Source organism: Meleagris gallopavo, chromosome 1 (assembly GCF_905368555.1).
Source record: "Meleagris gallopavo chromosome 1, MGAL_WU_HG_1.1, whole genome shotgun sequence".
Classification (NCBI taxonomy): domain Eukaryota; kingdom Metazoa; phylum Chordata; class Aves; order Galliformes; family Phasianidae; genus Meleagris; species Meleagris gallopavo.
Genome location: NC_139404.1, coordinates 54,089,169 through 54,103,979, shown reverse-complemented (window position 1 = coordinate 54,103,979; position 14,811 = coordinate 54,089,169). Strand labels below are relative to the sequence as shown.

Sequence of the window (14,811 nt, the reverse complement as noted above, 5' to 3'; positions counted from 1 at the left end):
ATTCTGACAGAAGGCTGTCTTTTGCACATGTGCCAGTACATGCAAGCAAAAGACTAAGCCCAACCTGGCACACAAATTAAAGCCTCCTTACAAGCCAAACAAAATAATGATAAAAATAGCACTGTTTGCTTATCCCTTCACCACCACTTTTGGTAGTGGTAATATATATTATATGGACTAAACAGCAGTCTGAAAAAGGTGGCACGAGGCCCGTACATTGGGGAATACACAAACCCAAGAACAAGAGCTTATATTCCACACTTGCTGCCAACCATGAGATGAGTATTAAATTCATATTTATTCTTTCGAGCACATTTGAAAATTCCACATCTCCTACAACGTATTTTGCAATTTTTGAGTAATTACCTTACACTGCCATGACCAAAATTGATCATCTTCCATGCTATCACAATCATAATCGACAATGCCAACATTAGGAAAAAATTCCAGATAATATCGAGAAAATCATTAAGGAATTGGTATTAACAAAAAGTGCTGTCCCTCAAACTCCAAAAGATTATGTGGATGTGGCTCTGGGCAGCCTGGTCTAGTGGTTGGCAACCCTGCACATAGCAGGGGGGTTGAAACTAGATGATCACTGTGGTCCTTTTCAACCCAGGCCATTCTATGATTCTATGGTTATACATTTCAATAATCTGTCTCAAAAGCTAATTGGAGCTTCACTCACTACAGCGTGAGAGATTCTTACTGAAACAACAAGCAGTATCAACTTTACTATCTGAATCCAATCCAATAATAAAAACTGAGTAATGTTTTTATTGTCCTCTTACTGCTACTTAAAGGCCCTTTCAAGAACCACGTCTTTACTAAAGTGCATTTATTCATTCCACAGAAATTGCTACCAAAGCATGCCAAAATTTTAGGGGGATCAAATTGTGTATGCTTGTAGTGCCCGTGAAGTTTTGTTTGTTCTTGCAGAGATATTTATAGATTATTTATATATAGCTCCTAACCTTTGGATTGAAACATGAATGGATGGTGTTATTCTACTTTCAAGCTTAGTTTGTATAAAATATGCATGCAGTTTTATTAATTTAGCCTGTAGATTTCTTCCTTTTATTTTCCTGCAATTCCTACACTGCAATTATTTATGCTTCCTCCAGTCCACACTTGCTTTAGACCTTTTCCCTCCAATACCTATCTGTATCTCCTTCCTTGCTTCTTGACATACAGCAGCATCTTCCATGCCCAACCCCACCTTTAAGCTGCCTGGATGTTGACAGGCAACTGATACAAATGCACCACTTGATAGCAGCAGATACACACTCCCTCTTAGGGGACCACTGAGCTGAGCACTTATTTGGGTCTCTTACATCCAAGCTCTGGTTACAGTGCCACTGCACACGCTGCCCCTTTAGGTAACTGGGCTGAAATGCTGAAAGCATAGAAAGGCATACAGCACAACCACAGAACTCATAAGAAGACAGGCTGAAAATATTCTGCATGGAAATCTATCACTGCACTCACAGAAGTGCATAAAACACTGAAAATAACTTGGAAGATTCTTATATTTTGGGGTGACTCCAATAACTGACAATCAGGTGGAAAAAAAAAAGCTACTACTACCACCAAGTGAAAAATAAAAATAATTAAAAAAATAAATAAATAAAGAAGAAAACAAAATGTTCCCTGACTGCTGCTAGATTGTGCTCTGCTCAAAACTGCAGCTGAGAATAAATCAGGACTTCTGTGGTTTGTATGTTAGCTGTTGCATGAAATGTGTTACAAAGGAGCCAAGCCAGGGCCGAAGCATGAGAAGAATGAGTTATACCTCCCTCAACTAGAAATGACCTGTTACACTCTTCAATCATAAAATTATTGTAATCCTAATAATTTTACTTACCCTATGCTCATTAATAAGAAGATCTCGAGCAGCATTGAAGATCAAAGTGTGCAGATGCTTAGAATAAAAGACCAACGTATAGTCATAATCAAACCCATAGATTTCAATATCTGACAGGCTCATTTCATTGTTTGAAAAAATGGCATCCGGGTTCAGCATGTTACTCATAATTGAAGGAACTAATTCTGCAAAGAGAGGAGAGGGAAAAAAAGTTGTAACAGCCTCACAGTTTCAGTAAGAAAACCATCAGCGACTTCTAAATATCGATAAATGAAAACAGAATCTATTAAACTGATTCACACTAATATATCATCTAACCCTCAGCCAAATGATGTTATTGAAAATGCTATCCCTACTTTGTCATTGACTCAACGTTTTTATTTGAAGGCTTTCCTCAAACAGATCAAGTAGATCTGAAGATGTGTTTCCGGATCACGCTTAACACAAAACCCCAGAATCAATACACAATGTTTTTGCTAACTCCATTAATTCGTTTTTATTTAATAATTCTGTTGAAAATTCATGGCGGAGTTTGAGAAGTGGAGGGTTGTTATCACTGTTACACTGAGAGCTTTGTCTTCTCTCATTATTTGGTCCAGGCTCTGCCCCAAAAGCAGAATTACCACTGTTTTAACCAGACGTTGTTAAAATTTTTGCTTGACCATATCAAGGCTACCACGTTAGTCCATTTCTATCCATACGGATGTGTAGGTTGGATGTTAGAAACAATTTCCTCCTGAGAGAAGTGGTACTGCACTGTTATCACAGTCATCATTAAAGATGTTTGTATTTCTTCATTTATTTTTTCTTTAAAAACTTGGAAGAACAGCTTCCGGAGGTTGTCATCTCATTAAAAGCAAGTTCCCCTTCTTTTCCTTCTTGTACATTAACTTTATAATCCAGCCTTTGCTACTAGTGGGGAAAAAAAGCAAGCTTTCGTCATAAAGCTACACTTGGAAGGGTGCCTTTGAAGGAAAAATGCCTGGTTACTTTCTACGTACAGATGTAGAAGGAGGGACTCCGGCTCTGGGGACACACAGACTACATGCTCCACCATGAGAGGAAACCAAAGCAATGAGACAGGCAGGCATGGCTATTGCAGATCTTTTAGAAAGATAATGCTTCTATTTTGAAAAATCTGACCAACTCACAGGAAGGGAAAGAGCATTTCTTTCATAAAAGCAATGTGTCAGATCGCTGCACAGCTAACAGGCAGATGCTACAAGGAATTTAGAGATGGATGATATTTCAGTAATCTGAAACCATTCAGACACACACACCTGTTATTCACTGAGACAGAACAGCAGTTTCACCAAGTTTCCTTCCAAGTTTCGTGTGAAGTGCAGCATCTCATTCACTGAGTAGGATAGCAGGAATTTGCCACGCTCAAGCTGACGTGCAAAGCTACGTCCTTCATAAACAATCATTGGGGTGATTTAACAAAATAAGCCTCAACCAAAACATTACCTCTTCCTGCCTCCAGTCATCACTCACGAAAATACAGTAGATAATTCTCATGCTCAGTTCAGGTGAGGGAAAAAAAAAAAAATCAAGTGCAATTTGACACGCTACTACTAAAACAAACACTCTTATTCTATCAAAGAGGTCATGAATCATTTAATTTCTTGAAGTCCTGACTTGAATTTTAAGTGAACTTACAAAGTGATGTCATTTAAACCATAACATAGGAACAACATAGGGTGTTGTACTTTTTCCAAACACCAACTGTGGAGCCTGGTGAGACGACACATTTCAAGCAGATATTTCACACAAACAAAACAAAACAAAAAAAACACAAACAAAACACCACACATTGACCAGCAGCTGCCTGAAAAATGACATCGCGAACAGCTATTGGATATTCCAGCAGACAGAACCTACAGAACTTGGATCAAAAAAGTCAGGACAGGTTAGTCATCTTAGCATCCCAATGAAACAAAAATGCCAGATACCTGAAGCCATTTGGCAATTCAGACAGTAACAAAGTATTCTGACTGACTCTAAAAGCACTCACCCCCACCCCGGCCACTGACCCACACCCACCCAGCGCCTGCCTCTTCCCTTAATGCTGCCCTACACTCTGACCTCAGTTCTAAAGTATTACAGGGTGTGGGTTTGGGAATAAAGATAACTCCAAAAGCAGGAAAGGAAAAAAAGAAAGACTCAAAATAAAAAGCAATCTCTCTCCTCTTCTTTTCCCTCATCCCACTGTCCCAAGCCTACAGTACCTTTCAGACAACTGCAGCACTGGTCTTATTTTACTGCTGCAACACTGCCCATTTCATTTGCACCCAGACCAAAGACATCAACAGAGCTCATGGCTCAGAATTCTCAGGTTGTCTTGTTACAAATTTTGTTTGTTTCCCTTCAGCAAAAGGCAAAACATGCAAAACTATGGCAGTATTCAGATAAACACTGCTTTCCTGCTTGACAGCACTGAAACAACCTACCTCTCAGTAAAATCCAAGCAACTCCATAACACTAAGCATCAGAACAAGAATGGGAGCAAACTATGTTTCAGGGAATCATAGAATGGTTCGAGTAGGAAGGAACCTTAAAGCCAACTCAGTTCCAACCCCTGCCAAGAGCAGGGCTGCCCCGGGCCCCATCCAATCTGGCCCGGAGTGCTTGCAGGGATGGGGCACCACAGCTCCTCTGTGGAGTGCCTCCCCACCCAATTCTGCCTTTGTACAACGACTACTGCAGCCTGCTAGACAGCAACCAAGCAGAGTCCTAGGGCAGGGCACCACACACGGGCACAGAATTCCCTAGATTTCCGTGGAACTGAGGCATTTGCACAACCCTCACTTTCTGCCCAGCAGGGCAGGGCTTCCTTACATTCATCTTCACACTCCAAACAACTGCCAGGCGTCACTGACACAGCATTAGCATGTTACTTCACGGTGCTTTTAATGGAGCTGCAGGCAAGATGAAGAAAACTTCTCAGCGTCACAACTTCTCCGTGAAACAAGCCCACCGCAGCACGCACCTCACGCTGCCGTACTCCCTGAAGCCGCTTTCCGGCACACAACGCCCCGGCCAGCAGCAGCCCTACTCGGAGGGCACACCCGGGCACGACAGATGCCGGCTCACCATCGGCCCAGCCGCCGGGTTTCGGTCGCTTCTGCTCAGAGTGCCCCCCGACCCGTGCCCCGCTCACCCTTGGTAACCCGCTTGGCCTCCTTATAGCGCGACCACAAGTAGCTCCTCATATCAGCGGGCTGCTGCCGCCGCTCCCGCTGCGGGGCTACGGTACAATACGGAGCGGCGACGACAGCGGGCAGGCATCGGCAACGCCGTCCGCAGCCCACCCGCCCAAACACCACCGCAGACCGCGCCACCACAGCCATGATCTGCAACCGGCGCGCCGCCGCCGCCGGCTGAAGTCACTTCCTCGGGCTCCGCCCCGGGGCCGTGCCGAGGCTGGAGGCGGGCCCGACGCGGCTGCAGGTAGGGCCGGCAACCCCGCCTGCCGGGCCCACGGACCGAGCGGCTGCGGCGCGGCGGTAGGGAGTGGCTCTCCGCAATCGCAGCCGTGCGGAACTGGGAACGCGTAATGCGAATACCGCCATAGAAACCCACAAATAAGCTTCGAGACTCCCACTAATAGCGGTACACGCTGGCAGCTCTAATCATGTGTGTTAACACATGAAAAGGAAAAAATACGTAATGCATGGAAGGCAAGCAGACTCCCAGAAGTCCACTAACTCTCTCTCTACGGACTTACCCAGCCGTGGGGCTGACACCCAATTGAAACCCCTGTGCTACACGGGGCCTCCCTGAGGTGGATTGTTTAACTGCCAGCTTTTCCTGGTGGAAAGCGTCCCGTTCCGTTCTCTCCCAGTCCATCATCTTAGCAGCCAAGCTGGCACACTTTCTCTGGGCTTTTGTCGGAACCGTTGTACTAGGTCCATTAATTCCGCTGCCGTATATGGACGGGCTGCCGTATGAAAGCGAGTTCTGGGCAGGGGGCCACTGATCAGGGGGCACCCCTGCTGGTCTATCTTGTATTTTTTTGGTTTTTGAATTATTATAGGACAGATCTCCAAGGCATCTGTTGCAAGCGGAGCATTGAGATCCAATTTAGAGTTTTTATTGTCTGGATCAGCCAGGTCCATTGATTCAGGAACCTGTTTATTATCTGCTGAAATGTTACAGACCTGCCCTATCAGCAAATTCTGGGTTGTTTTTTTCCCTGTCAGTATACCGAGTTCTTGCTCTAATTTTTCTAGGCGGTCTCACAATACTTCATTTTCGTTTTCTAAGGTATTGGCCCTCATCTTGGCCTGATTTAAAGCATTCCACAGTGGCCATACCACTGTAGAGGTAGCTAACTGCTGTTCTTTTGTAACCAATCTATCTTTGCTTTGTCCATGAAAACAGTCCGCCATGCGGAATGGAGAAATATTTCCCATAACACGCAGGGAACCCCATTTTTGAATTATGGTTGCCAGCTCATAATAAGGGGATCCCAGAAATCCTGGGATCTCTCCAGGAATTCTTAAGTCTAGAGGGGTAATGTTCTAATGTTCTGCCCACTGACCCATTTATAGATATTCCAGAGAAAAGACATTAGATTTTTTTTTTTTCCAGTCTGTTTGGCCTGCCTGGCTCACCAAGTGTACAACCAACAAATATGCAGAGTGGTGTGGGTACGCTGGTATTTTTACAAATCGTATAACTGGAAAGATTATGACGGTGGAAAGGGCAGATCCAAAATAAAAGAAAATGCTCACCCATGTTCCAGGCTCGCAGAAAAACTCCAAAGGGAGCAACCTCCAGAATGAGATCCTTCCCCAGTGCCAGTCAGCCCTTAAATGGGGTCTAGGAGAGCTGCAGCCAGGCTCCACTCCTTCCAGTCACGCACCTGAATTGCCTTCACCTGTGCTCTCACGGCTGACTCAGTGCTTGCCTCAGGTGATGCATCAGTGGTTCAGGCCATGATTCAACAGTTCCCATACAATACCTGCAAAGGAAAAAATAGGTAATGCGTGGATATAGTAAAAAAGCAGACCTCTTCCACGTCGGAAAGGGTACAGCTTCACACAAAGTTCCTAAACAATAAAATAGATTCCCTTCCCCATTGACTACATAAGCAGGCTGCTGTATTAGCACAGAGATCCACGCAGAACTGTAGAATCGTGAAAGTTGGAGAAGACCTCTAGTCTTTTGGAAAGGACCATCAAGTCCCGTCGTCAAACCATCACCACTGTCCCTACTAAGTCCGTAGTAATTGCCGATTCCAACTGAAAGTAGCTCGGCCGGTTCTCTCCATGCATCTCCCAAGTAGCAGTCCACTGCAACTTTAAAGGATCAGCAGTGGACCTGCAAGAGGGAAGGGATGCTATCCAGAGAGACCTGGACAGGGTTGAGAGGTGGGCCCGTGCCAACCAACCTCATGAATTTCAGCAACACCAAGGGCAAGGCCCTGCACCTGTTTCAGTGCAATCCCAAGCATGGATAAAGGCGCAGTGGAGAATGGGTTGAGAGCAGCCCTGAGGACAAGCATTTGGGAGTGTTGTTTGATGATTCAACACGAGCCAGCAATATGTGCTTGCAGCCCAGAAGGCCAACCGTATCTTGCGTTGCATCAAGAGAAGTGTGACCAGCAGGTCGAGGGAGGTGGGTCTGCCCCTCTGCTCTGCTCTCGGGAGACCCCACTTGGAGTACTGCGTCCAGCTCAGGAGCCCCGAACACAAGGACACCGAGCTGTTGGAGTGGGTCCACAGGAGGGCCACAAAGATGATCAGAGTGCCAGAGCACCTCCCCTATGAGGATAGGAGGAAAGAGCTGGGGCTCTTCAGCCTGGAGAAGAGAAGGCTCCAAGGAGACCTGCTAGCGGCCTTCCAGGACCTGAAGGGGGCGTGCAGGAAAGCTGGGGAGGGACTTTTTAATAAGGGCACGCTGCGACAGGACGAGGGGAAATGGCTTTAAACTGCAAGAGGGCAGATGTAGTCTAGATAACAGGAAGAAATGCTTTACTTTTACTGTGAGGGTGGGGAGACCCTGGAACAGGCTGCCCAGCGAGGTTGTGGATGCCCCCAGCCTTGAGGCATTCAAGGCCAGCCTGCATGGGGCTTTGAGCAGCCTGCTCTAGAGGGAGGTGTCCTTGCCTACAGCTGGGGGTTTGGACCTACACCATCTTCAAGCTCCCTTCCAAGCCTAACCGTACAATGACTCCATGGATGGCAGGAAGCGGAGCTGGGATGTGAGTGTAGAGGTCTGACCCCGAGCTGGGTGCGTGGCTGCCCTCCTGCGTGCCAAGGAGCCACGTTGGTCCAAATCTAGACGACAGTCCCATTTGTAGTTTTTTCTGTGGACAAATAGAAAAGCATGCTTCTTGTATTTCACTCTGCTAGACCGAAAGTACTGCTGATGGGAAATCAAAACGGAGCTGAAGCTGAAGTACAGTGTTCCCCGCTATTGTTGATAATCTTTCATTAAACTCACATCCAAAGTTTCCAAAACCTTCTGGCTACCGCCATGTCTGCAGTAATCGGGACAAAAAGCCAGTCCTTTCTCAGCAGCAGCATCCAGTTGAGACCTGGACCTCCAGCGGGCCCTGCTGGTTTGGCTTAACCGCCATCAGGAGTGGGAAAGTGGGAATGGCAACAAAATGCTGGTGCTTCCTGAGCTGCAGCTGCTCATTGATTCCCAGTGCCATGGCTTCAACTGGCCCTGCTGGCTATATCTATCCACCTGCCATGTAACAATGTGGATGGGGAACAGATGACCGCATCCCACGAGCAGCAGCTGCGCATTAATGCCCAGCGCTGTGCCTCCAACTGACCCCGCCAGCTGAGCCTTTCTGAACACCTCATATGGATCCAGTACAGGGTCAGCAAGGTTGTCACTCCAAAGGACCCTAAGAAGCAGTCCCCCAGCCCCAAGCAGAAAGTCTTCAGCTTGCACGACACCCTGGGCCACCTCTGGGACAGTCTTGCCCAAAGAGATGTAACCTGGATGCCTTGAAGTACACTGGCATCCTGAGCCTGCTGAGCATTGCCCATGGCCTCTGGAGAAAAGGAAGACGACTATGGAGGCAAGTGAGCTACTGAGATGCATCGTGCAGGGAGCCCGGCAGGGGATTGCTCTGCAGGGCAATGCTCTGCAAAATGAGTCTGTATCCCTTTCACTGAGAGCATGGGCTGAGAGCCTATGCTCCGTCACTTCTAGGAAATGTGACCAACAGCCTCAGCCTCCATAAGAACAGAGCACTGGGGAAAGGGCAACATCAATGTTTCTGACTTGCTCCGACACATGGAGGCTGAAATAGACTCAATGGTGAGGCACCTGAGGACCATCCTGTTGTCCCACCAGGAAGAATGCAGGAGCCAGCAAGAGAGGAAGGCAGTGCAAGTCAGTGGTCCCCATGCCCTGCTGGGTTTGCCTTTGGCCTCAGGAGCATCACGACCAGTGTGTGATTAGGACCGGCAACACAGAAAGGGGCAGGTGGAGCAAAGAACAGGGAGAGTGATTCCGTGAAGCACTTTGTCCATTTGACAGCCTTTTCTGGTCAGGGTATCAGCCGCCGGCAAGGCCGGACGCAACTCAGCCCACCAGAGGTTCTTGCGCTGAAGACACCTTGATGACTACAGTGTCTTCTACTGCCATCAACGCCCACTGGCATCGTAAAGCCCCAGACTCTGCTCTGTTTCACCAAGTTCAGCAACAACACGCTCGTGCAGCAGAGGCACCCAAGTGACGTGGTGGAGAAACTTGCAGTGGCAGCAGCCTTGCTCTCCCTAGAAAGCCAGGAGCAGCCTGTAATAATATGCAGGCGTGAGCTGCTAGTTCCAGGGTTTCTGGAGATCTGTCTCTCCACATTTCAGACAGCATACGTATACCTGCAGTGTACACACGTGTATAAACAGATTTTCTTTATGCAATACTGGTGTCTAGAACAACAGCGTATTTTCTTCTGAACGATGTATCGGTGTTGAAAAATAATTGTTAAACAACTGAGCTTGAAGCTGAGTTGTCCTTTCCATGGTCTGAGTGTTAACTCAAATTCTGGAAAAATACATGGTAATATAAGCTGGCACACCTTTCACTCTGCCCATGCTCCGTCACTTCCAGGAAACGGGACCAACAGCCTCAGCCTCCAGAAGAACAGAGCACAGGGGAAAGGACAACATCAATGTTTCTGACTTGCTCCGACACATAGAGGCTGAAATAGACTTAAAGGAGAGGCTAAGTGAACTGGGTCTGTGTAGTCAGAAGACTGAGAGGGGACCTGATCCAGGTCTATAAATATCTAAGGTGTGGGGGGCAAAGTGGCGAGGCCAGACTCTTTTCAGCAGCGTGTAGAGACAGGACAAGGGGAAACGGCCAGGAACTGGAGCATAGGAAGTTCTGCACAAATGTGCGCAAGAACTTGTTTATGGTGAGGGTGACAAAGCGCTGGAACAGGCTGCCCAGGCAGGTCGTGGAGTCTCCTTCTCTGGAGATACTCAAGACCCGCCTGGACACCTACCTGTGTGACCTGGTGTAGGGAGCCTGCTTTGGCAGGGGGGTTGGACTCGATGATCTCTGGAGGTCCCTTCCAACCCCTACAGTTCTGTGATTCTGTGATTCTGTGATCACAGGGCTGTGCAGCAACAGGCAGTTTAGATCAGCATTCTCTCGCCCAGTGTAGCCCCCTCCTGCACCGGGGACAGGGTCGAGCTGGAACAGCGCAAGCATTTTTATTTACTTGCTTAGGCCTTTTACAGTCCCTTTGTACATGACCGGGTTCCCCACAGTTGTAATACTTCATTCTTTGAGCCGTCCTGCATCGAGTCGGGCTGCCAGCGTGTCTGCCAGCAAGGCCATTTTATGACTTTCCATGCCTACAACTTGACAGGTTTGAATCATGTCAGTAACGGATGGATCGGCATCCTTTAAGGACTGTAAAACCTTTCGACAGCCCCGCATTTGCGTTTTCTACTGCTGATCGCTCAAGCTAAGCATCCCGAGCGGCTTGATTTTCTACTTGTCTCTCCAGCATATTTTGTAAGGAAATTGTCAAGAAATTTAATGTAGGGCTCGGCAGCCCCCTGCTTAACTGATGTAAACAAGGCACTAGACAAATTACTATCAGGAATCTGACGGATAGCACGAAGCACCAAGGCGTCAACTTGTTCAAGGCATTGCCTATCCATCTGTGCCTGGGCCTGAGGTGTTGCCCAGACCCCCTCCCCCACGAGTTCCTCCATGCCAACGTGATTTAACTTACTCCCATTATTCATAGCCTCCAATTATTCGGCAGCCTGTTCTCGGTATTCAGCCACAATCACAGTGTATTGCATGGGAGGCAGGATCATTCAGAGCAAAATTTTCCAGTCGTGAGGGGTCATAACTGTCAGCAATTGCAACCAAAAGATGATATGTAAAGGTAGACTGAATTCCATAATCTCTCGCTGACTTCCCCAGCTCCTTTACTGCCTCATAAGGCAGGGATTCCAACTGGGGGGGCTGATTCGCACGATACAATGCAGGAAGGTTTGCAACGTATCAGCGTCACCCCCTAATATCGCTTCTTTTCTGCACTGCTCTAAAGCACCGTAGTACGCTCTAGAAAAATCTTCCTTTCCCGCACCCTTCAAATTATCCTCAGGAGGGAGAACGTCCGGTTCGCCTTCCGGATCTAGCGGCGCAGAATCAGGCGGCGTAAGCGGGACGGAGGGCGGCAGCTTCTCCGCGAGCGGCGGGAGCGGAGCGGAGGCCGGCAGCGCGGGGGCGGGTCGCGATTTCTCTTCTCCCCAGCAGGGAGCGAGAGCGGGAGCGGGGTCGGTGACGCGGCTCGGGTCCGGGCAAGCGCTACTTTCCGCAGCGAGGGACAGCGAGGGGCAGCGGCGGGGGTGGGAGGGAAGGCGATGGGGAACAGTCGGAAGAAATTCTTCCTCGTCGAAATTGCTTAAGCCCTTCCATTATGTGGCGCCAAACGGGCACGAGCTTAGCAGCCGTTCTGTCTTTAGTCACAGAAGCCTCGTAGAGTCCTGTGCCAATTTGGTCCCAGCGCTCTCGGTGAAGAGAGAACCCAGTTCTCAGAAATTCGGGGACGTTTGGCTCAGCCATTTAAGAAAGGTAGCTAATGCTGAAGCAGCTAAAGGCTGAAGCTTTCACCGTAATGCTTCAGGAGTTACTTGTTGCTCCTTCGTTATCGAACGCCCCGTGCTTCCCGACTGCTCACCTGTCCTGCAGAACGCTGCGGGCGCGCGCCAAACGATCTCTCCGCACTTCCGTCGGGCGGCGATGCCGGGCCGCGCTCGCTCAGCCTAGGCTTCGTTTGCTCCGCGCAGTGGGCGCCATTTGCAGCGTCTGATGCACGGGCTCAGAAGTGATCGATCCGAAGCGTTTACTGCAAGTTCTCACATCACTTAGATACCTTCACAAGTTTTCTTTCCCTATCCGTCCCATCCGGCCCTACAACTTCCCCAGCCACATTTACATGTCAACAGAGCATTCTACAAACCCCTGACAGCGGCCTTCCAGGACCTGAAAGGGGCGTGCAGGAAAGCTGGGGAGGGACTTTTTAATAAAGGCACGCTGCGACAGGACGAGGGGAAATGGCTTTAAACTGCAAGAGGGCAGATGTAGTCTAGATAACAGGAAGAAATGCTTTACTTTTACTGTGAGGATGGGGAGACCCTGGAACAGGCTGCCCAGCGAGGTTGTGGATGCCCCCAGCCTTGAGGCATTCAAGGCCAGCCTGCATGGGGCTTTGAGCAGCCTGCTCTAGAGGGAGGTGTCCTTGCCTACAGCTGGGGGTTTGGACCTACACCATCTTCAAGCTCCCTTCCAAGCCTAACCGTACAGTGACTCCATGGATGGGAGGAAGTGGAGCTGGGATTTGGGTGGAGAGGCCCAACCCCGAGCTGGGTGCGTGGCTGCCCTCCTGCGTGCCAAGGAGCCACGTTGGTCCAAATCTAGACAACAGTCCCATTTGTAGTTTTTTCTGTGGACAAATAGAAAAGCATGCTTCTTGTATTTCACTCTGCTAGACCGAAAGTACTGCTGATGGGAAATCAAAACGGAGCTGAAGCTGAAGTACAGTGTTCCCTGCTATTATTAATTATTTCATTATTATGAAATCTTTCATTAAACTCGTGTCCAAGTTTTCTAGAAATTTCTGGCTACTTCCATGTCAGCTTCCTGCTTTGTCAGAGTGGCACCTTGAGGAATTCTTTGAGCTCTGACCGTCTGCCTTGAGGAGATCGTAATCTCCTGTGGCCAGGATGGGGCAAAAGGCTTTGTGACATTGCAGGGCGGGACATGACATCAGTCTTTAAGTCACATTGGCAGCCTCCCCCAGCACAGCCATTTGGGTCCAGCTGGTGGTCACTGCTGGAGCTCTGCTCTGGGTGACAGCTGCTTCTGTGTTGAGATTGATCTTTGGGAGAGAACAGGATGAGGCTCAGCCTGACTCTCTTCCTGAGCATAGCTCTCTCTCTGTCCCCACTTGCTGGATTCAGCTCCAGCTGTTGCAGCTATTTTGCCTGGATTTGTAGTGGGCACACAAAGCCAGACCTTCCTCCGCAGGAGGAGCATCCAGTTGAGAGCAGGACCTCCAGCCGGCCCTGCTGGTTTGGCTTAGCCACCTGCCATGTAACAATGGAGGATGGGGACCAAAAGACAGTATTCCAGGAGCAGCAGCTGCGCATTAATGCCCAGCTCCGTGCCTCCAACTGGCTCCACCAGATGAGCCTTTCCGAAGGCCCCAGGTGGATCCGGTACAGGGTCAGCAAGGTTGTCACTCCAGAGGACCCAAAGCAGCAGTCCCTGGGCCTCAAGCAGAAAGTCCTGAGCTTGCACGATACTCTGGGCCGCCTCTGGGACAACCTTGAGCAGAGAGGGGTAACTTGGATCCTCAAGGATGTCTTGAAGCACATTGGCTTCCTGATCCTGCTGAGCATTGCCCATGGAGTCTGGAGAAGTCTAAGACAACTATGGGGACAGGTGAGCCACTGAGATGCATCGCACAGGGAGGGTACCGCGGGTGGGGAGCAGGCAACCACAAAGGCTTGTCTGTGAAGTCTTCCAAGGAAAGCAGACTCCCAGAGGTCCACTAGCTCTCCCCAGGGACTTACCCAGCCGTGAGGCTGACACCCAATTGGAAATCCCTGTGCTACACGGGGCCTGCCTGAGGTGGTGGGAGCCCCACGCTTGGGACTGTCCTGCGAGGCAGGAAAAGCTGCCCAGGAATCGGAGCCCTGCAGGGGAATGCTCTGCAAAATGATTCTGCATCCCTTTCACTGTGCCCATGCTCTGTCACTTCCAGGAAACGGGATCAACAGCCTCAGCCTCCAGAAGAGCAGAGCACCAGGGAAATGAAGACATCATTGTTTCTGACCTGCTCCGCCACATGGAGGCTGACATAGACTCAATGGAGAGGCACCTGAAGACCCTCTTCCAGTCCCACAGGGAAGCATGCAGGAGCATGCAGGAGAGGCAGGCAGCATACGATACGGGGAACAGGAATAATCCCTCTGCAAACTCCACATCCAGCACTGTCCACGGCGCTCATTCTACGGATAAATAATCTCTTTCTAAATAAACATACAGTTCATATCTCATCACAGTCATACACTTATGAACCAAGTGGTTTTAGTTGGGGCTCAGTTTTGTGAGCAGGAATAATTCAGAGGCTACATACCATCCTCCGTTCACAAACACCAACTCTGGAATACCACTGAAGGCTCAGAGCATACATAACGTCTCATCTCTGAATGTGCATACATACAACGTCAAGAATTGGGCCACCGCCGTCTTAGGAAGGTGGGTCAAATCTTTCACCCGCCCCTGAATCGGCAGGGTGGTCTTAACTATGATTTCAGCCGTTTGGCTGATCGGCTCTACCGCCTGTCAATGTGGAAGTAGGCAGCCAATAACTGTTCTTCAATCATACTGTATCTTTCTTCTGCTCCGTCCCAGACCCGAGATCAGAATCCAAAGGGGGTCCAAAC

The 14,811-nt window shown here is 48.9% G+C and overlaps 2 protein-coding genes across 5 annotated transcripts in view; one reads left to right on the top strand and one right to left on the bottom strand.

The window, feature by feature from the left end:
• Positions 1 to 12,343, bottom strand: part of NT5DC3 (5'-nucleotidase domain containing 3) — a 29,270-nt gene extending 16,927 nt beyond the window's left edge. The window contains exons 1-3 of one of the 4 annotated variants that reach the window (XM_085228064.1): positions 10,341 to 12,343; positions 6,601 to 6,830; positions 1,865 to 2,049 (exon numbers count right to left, since the gene is read on the bottom strand). In XM_085228064.1, the coding sequence (XP_085084190.1) occupies positions 1,865 to 2,049; positions 6,601 to 6,604 (189 nt within the window). In that variant the 5' untranslated portion in view covers positions 6,605 to 6,830; positions 10,341 to 12,343. Of the gene's footprint in view, positions 1 to 1,864; positions 2,050 to 3,144; positions 3,276 to 5,024; positions 5,383 to 6,600; positions 6,831 to 10,340 lie in introns of those variants that run through there. The other 3 variants (XM_085228071.1, XM_085228081.1, XM_003202392.4) reach the window with 3 other exon arrangements.
• Positions 11,976 to 14,387, top strand: LOC109367895 (uncharacterized). The gene is given in 3 exon segments (XM_085212643.1): positions 11,976 to 12,150; positions 13,062 to 13,804; positions 14,127 to 14,387. Coding segments are annotated over 3 exon segments (1,179 nt in total).
• The last annotated feature ends 424 nt before the right edge of the window (positions 14,388 to 14,811 follow it).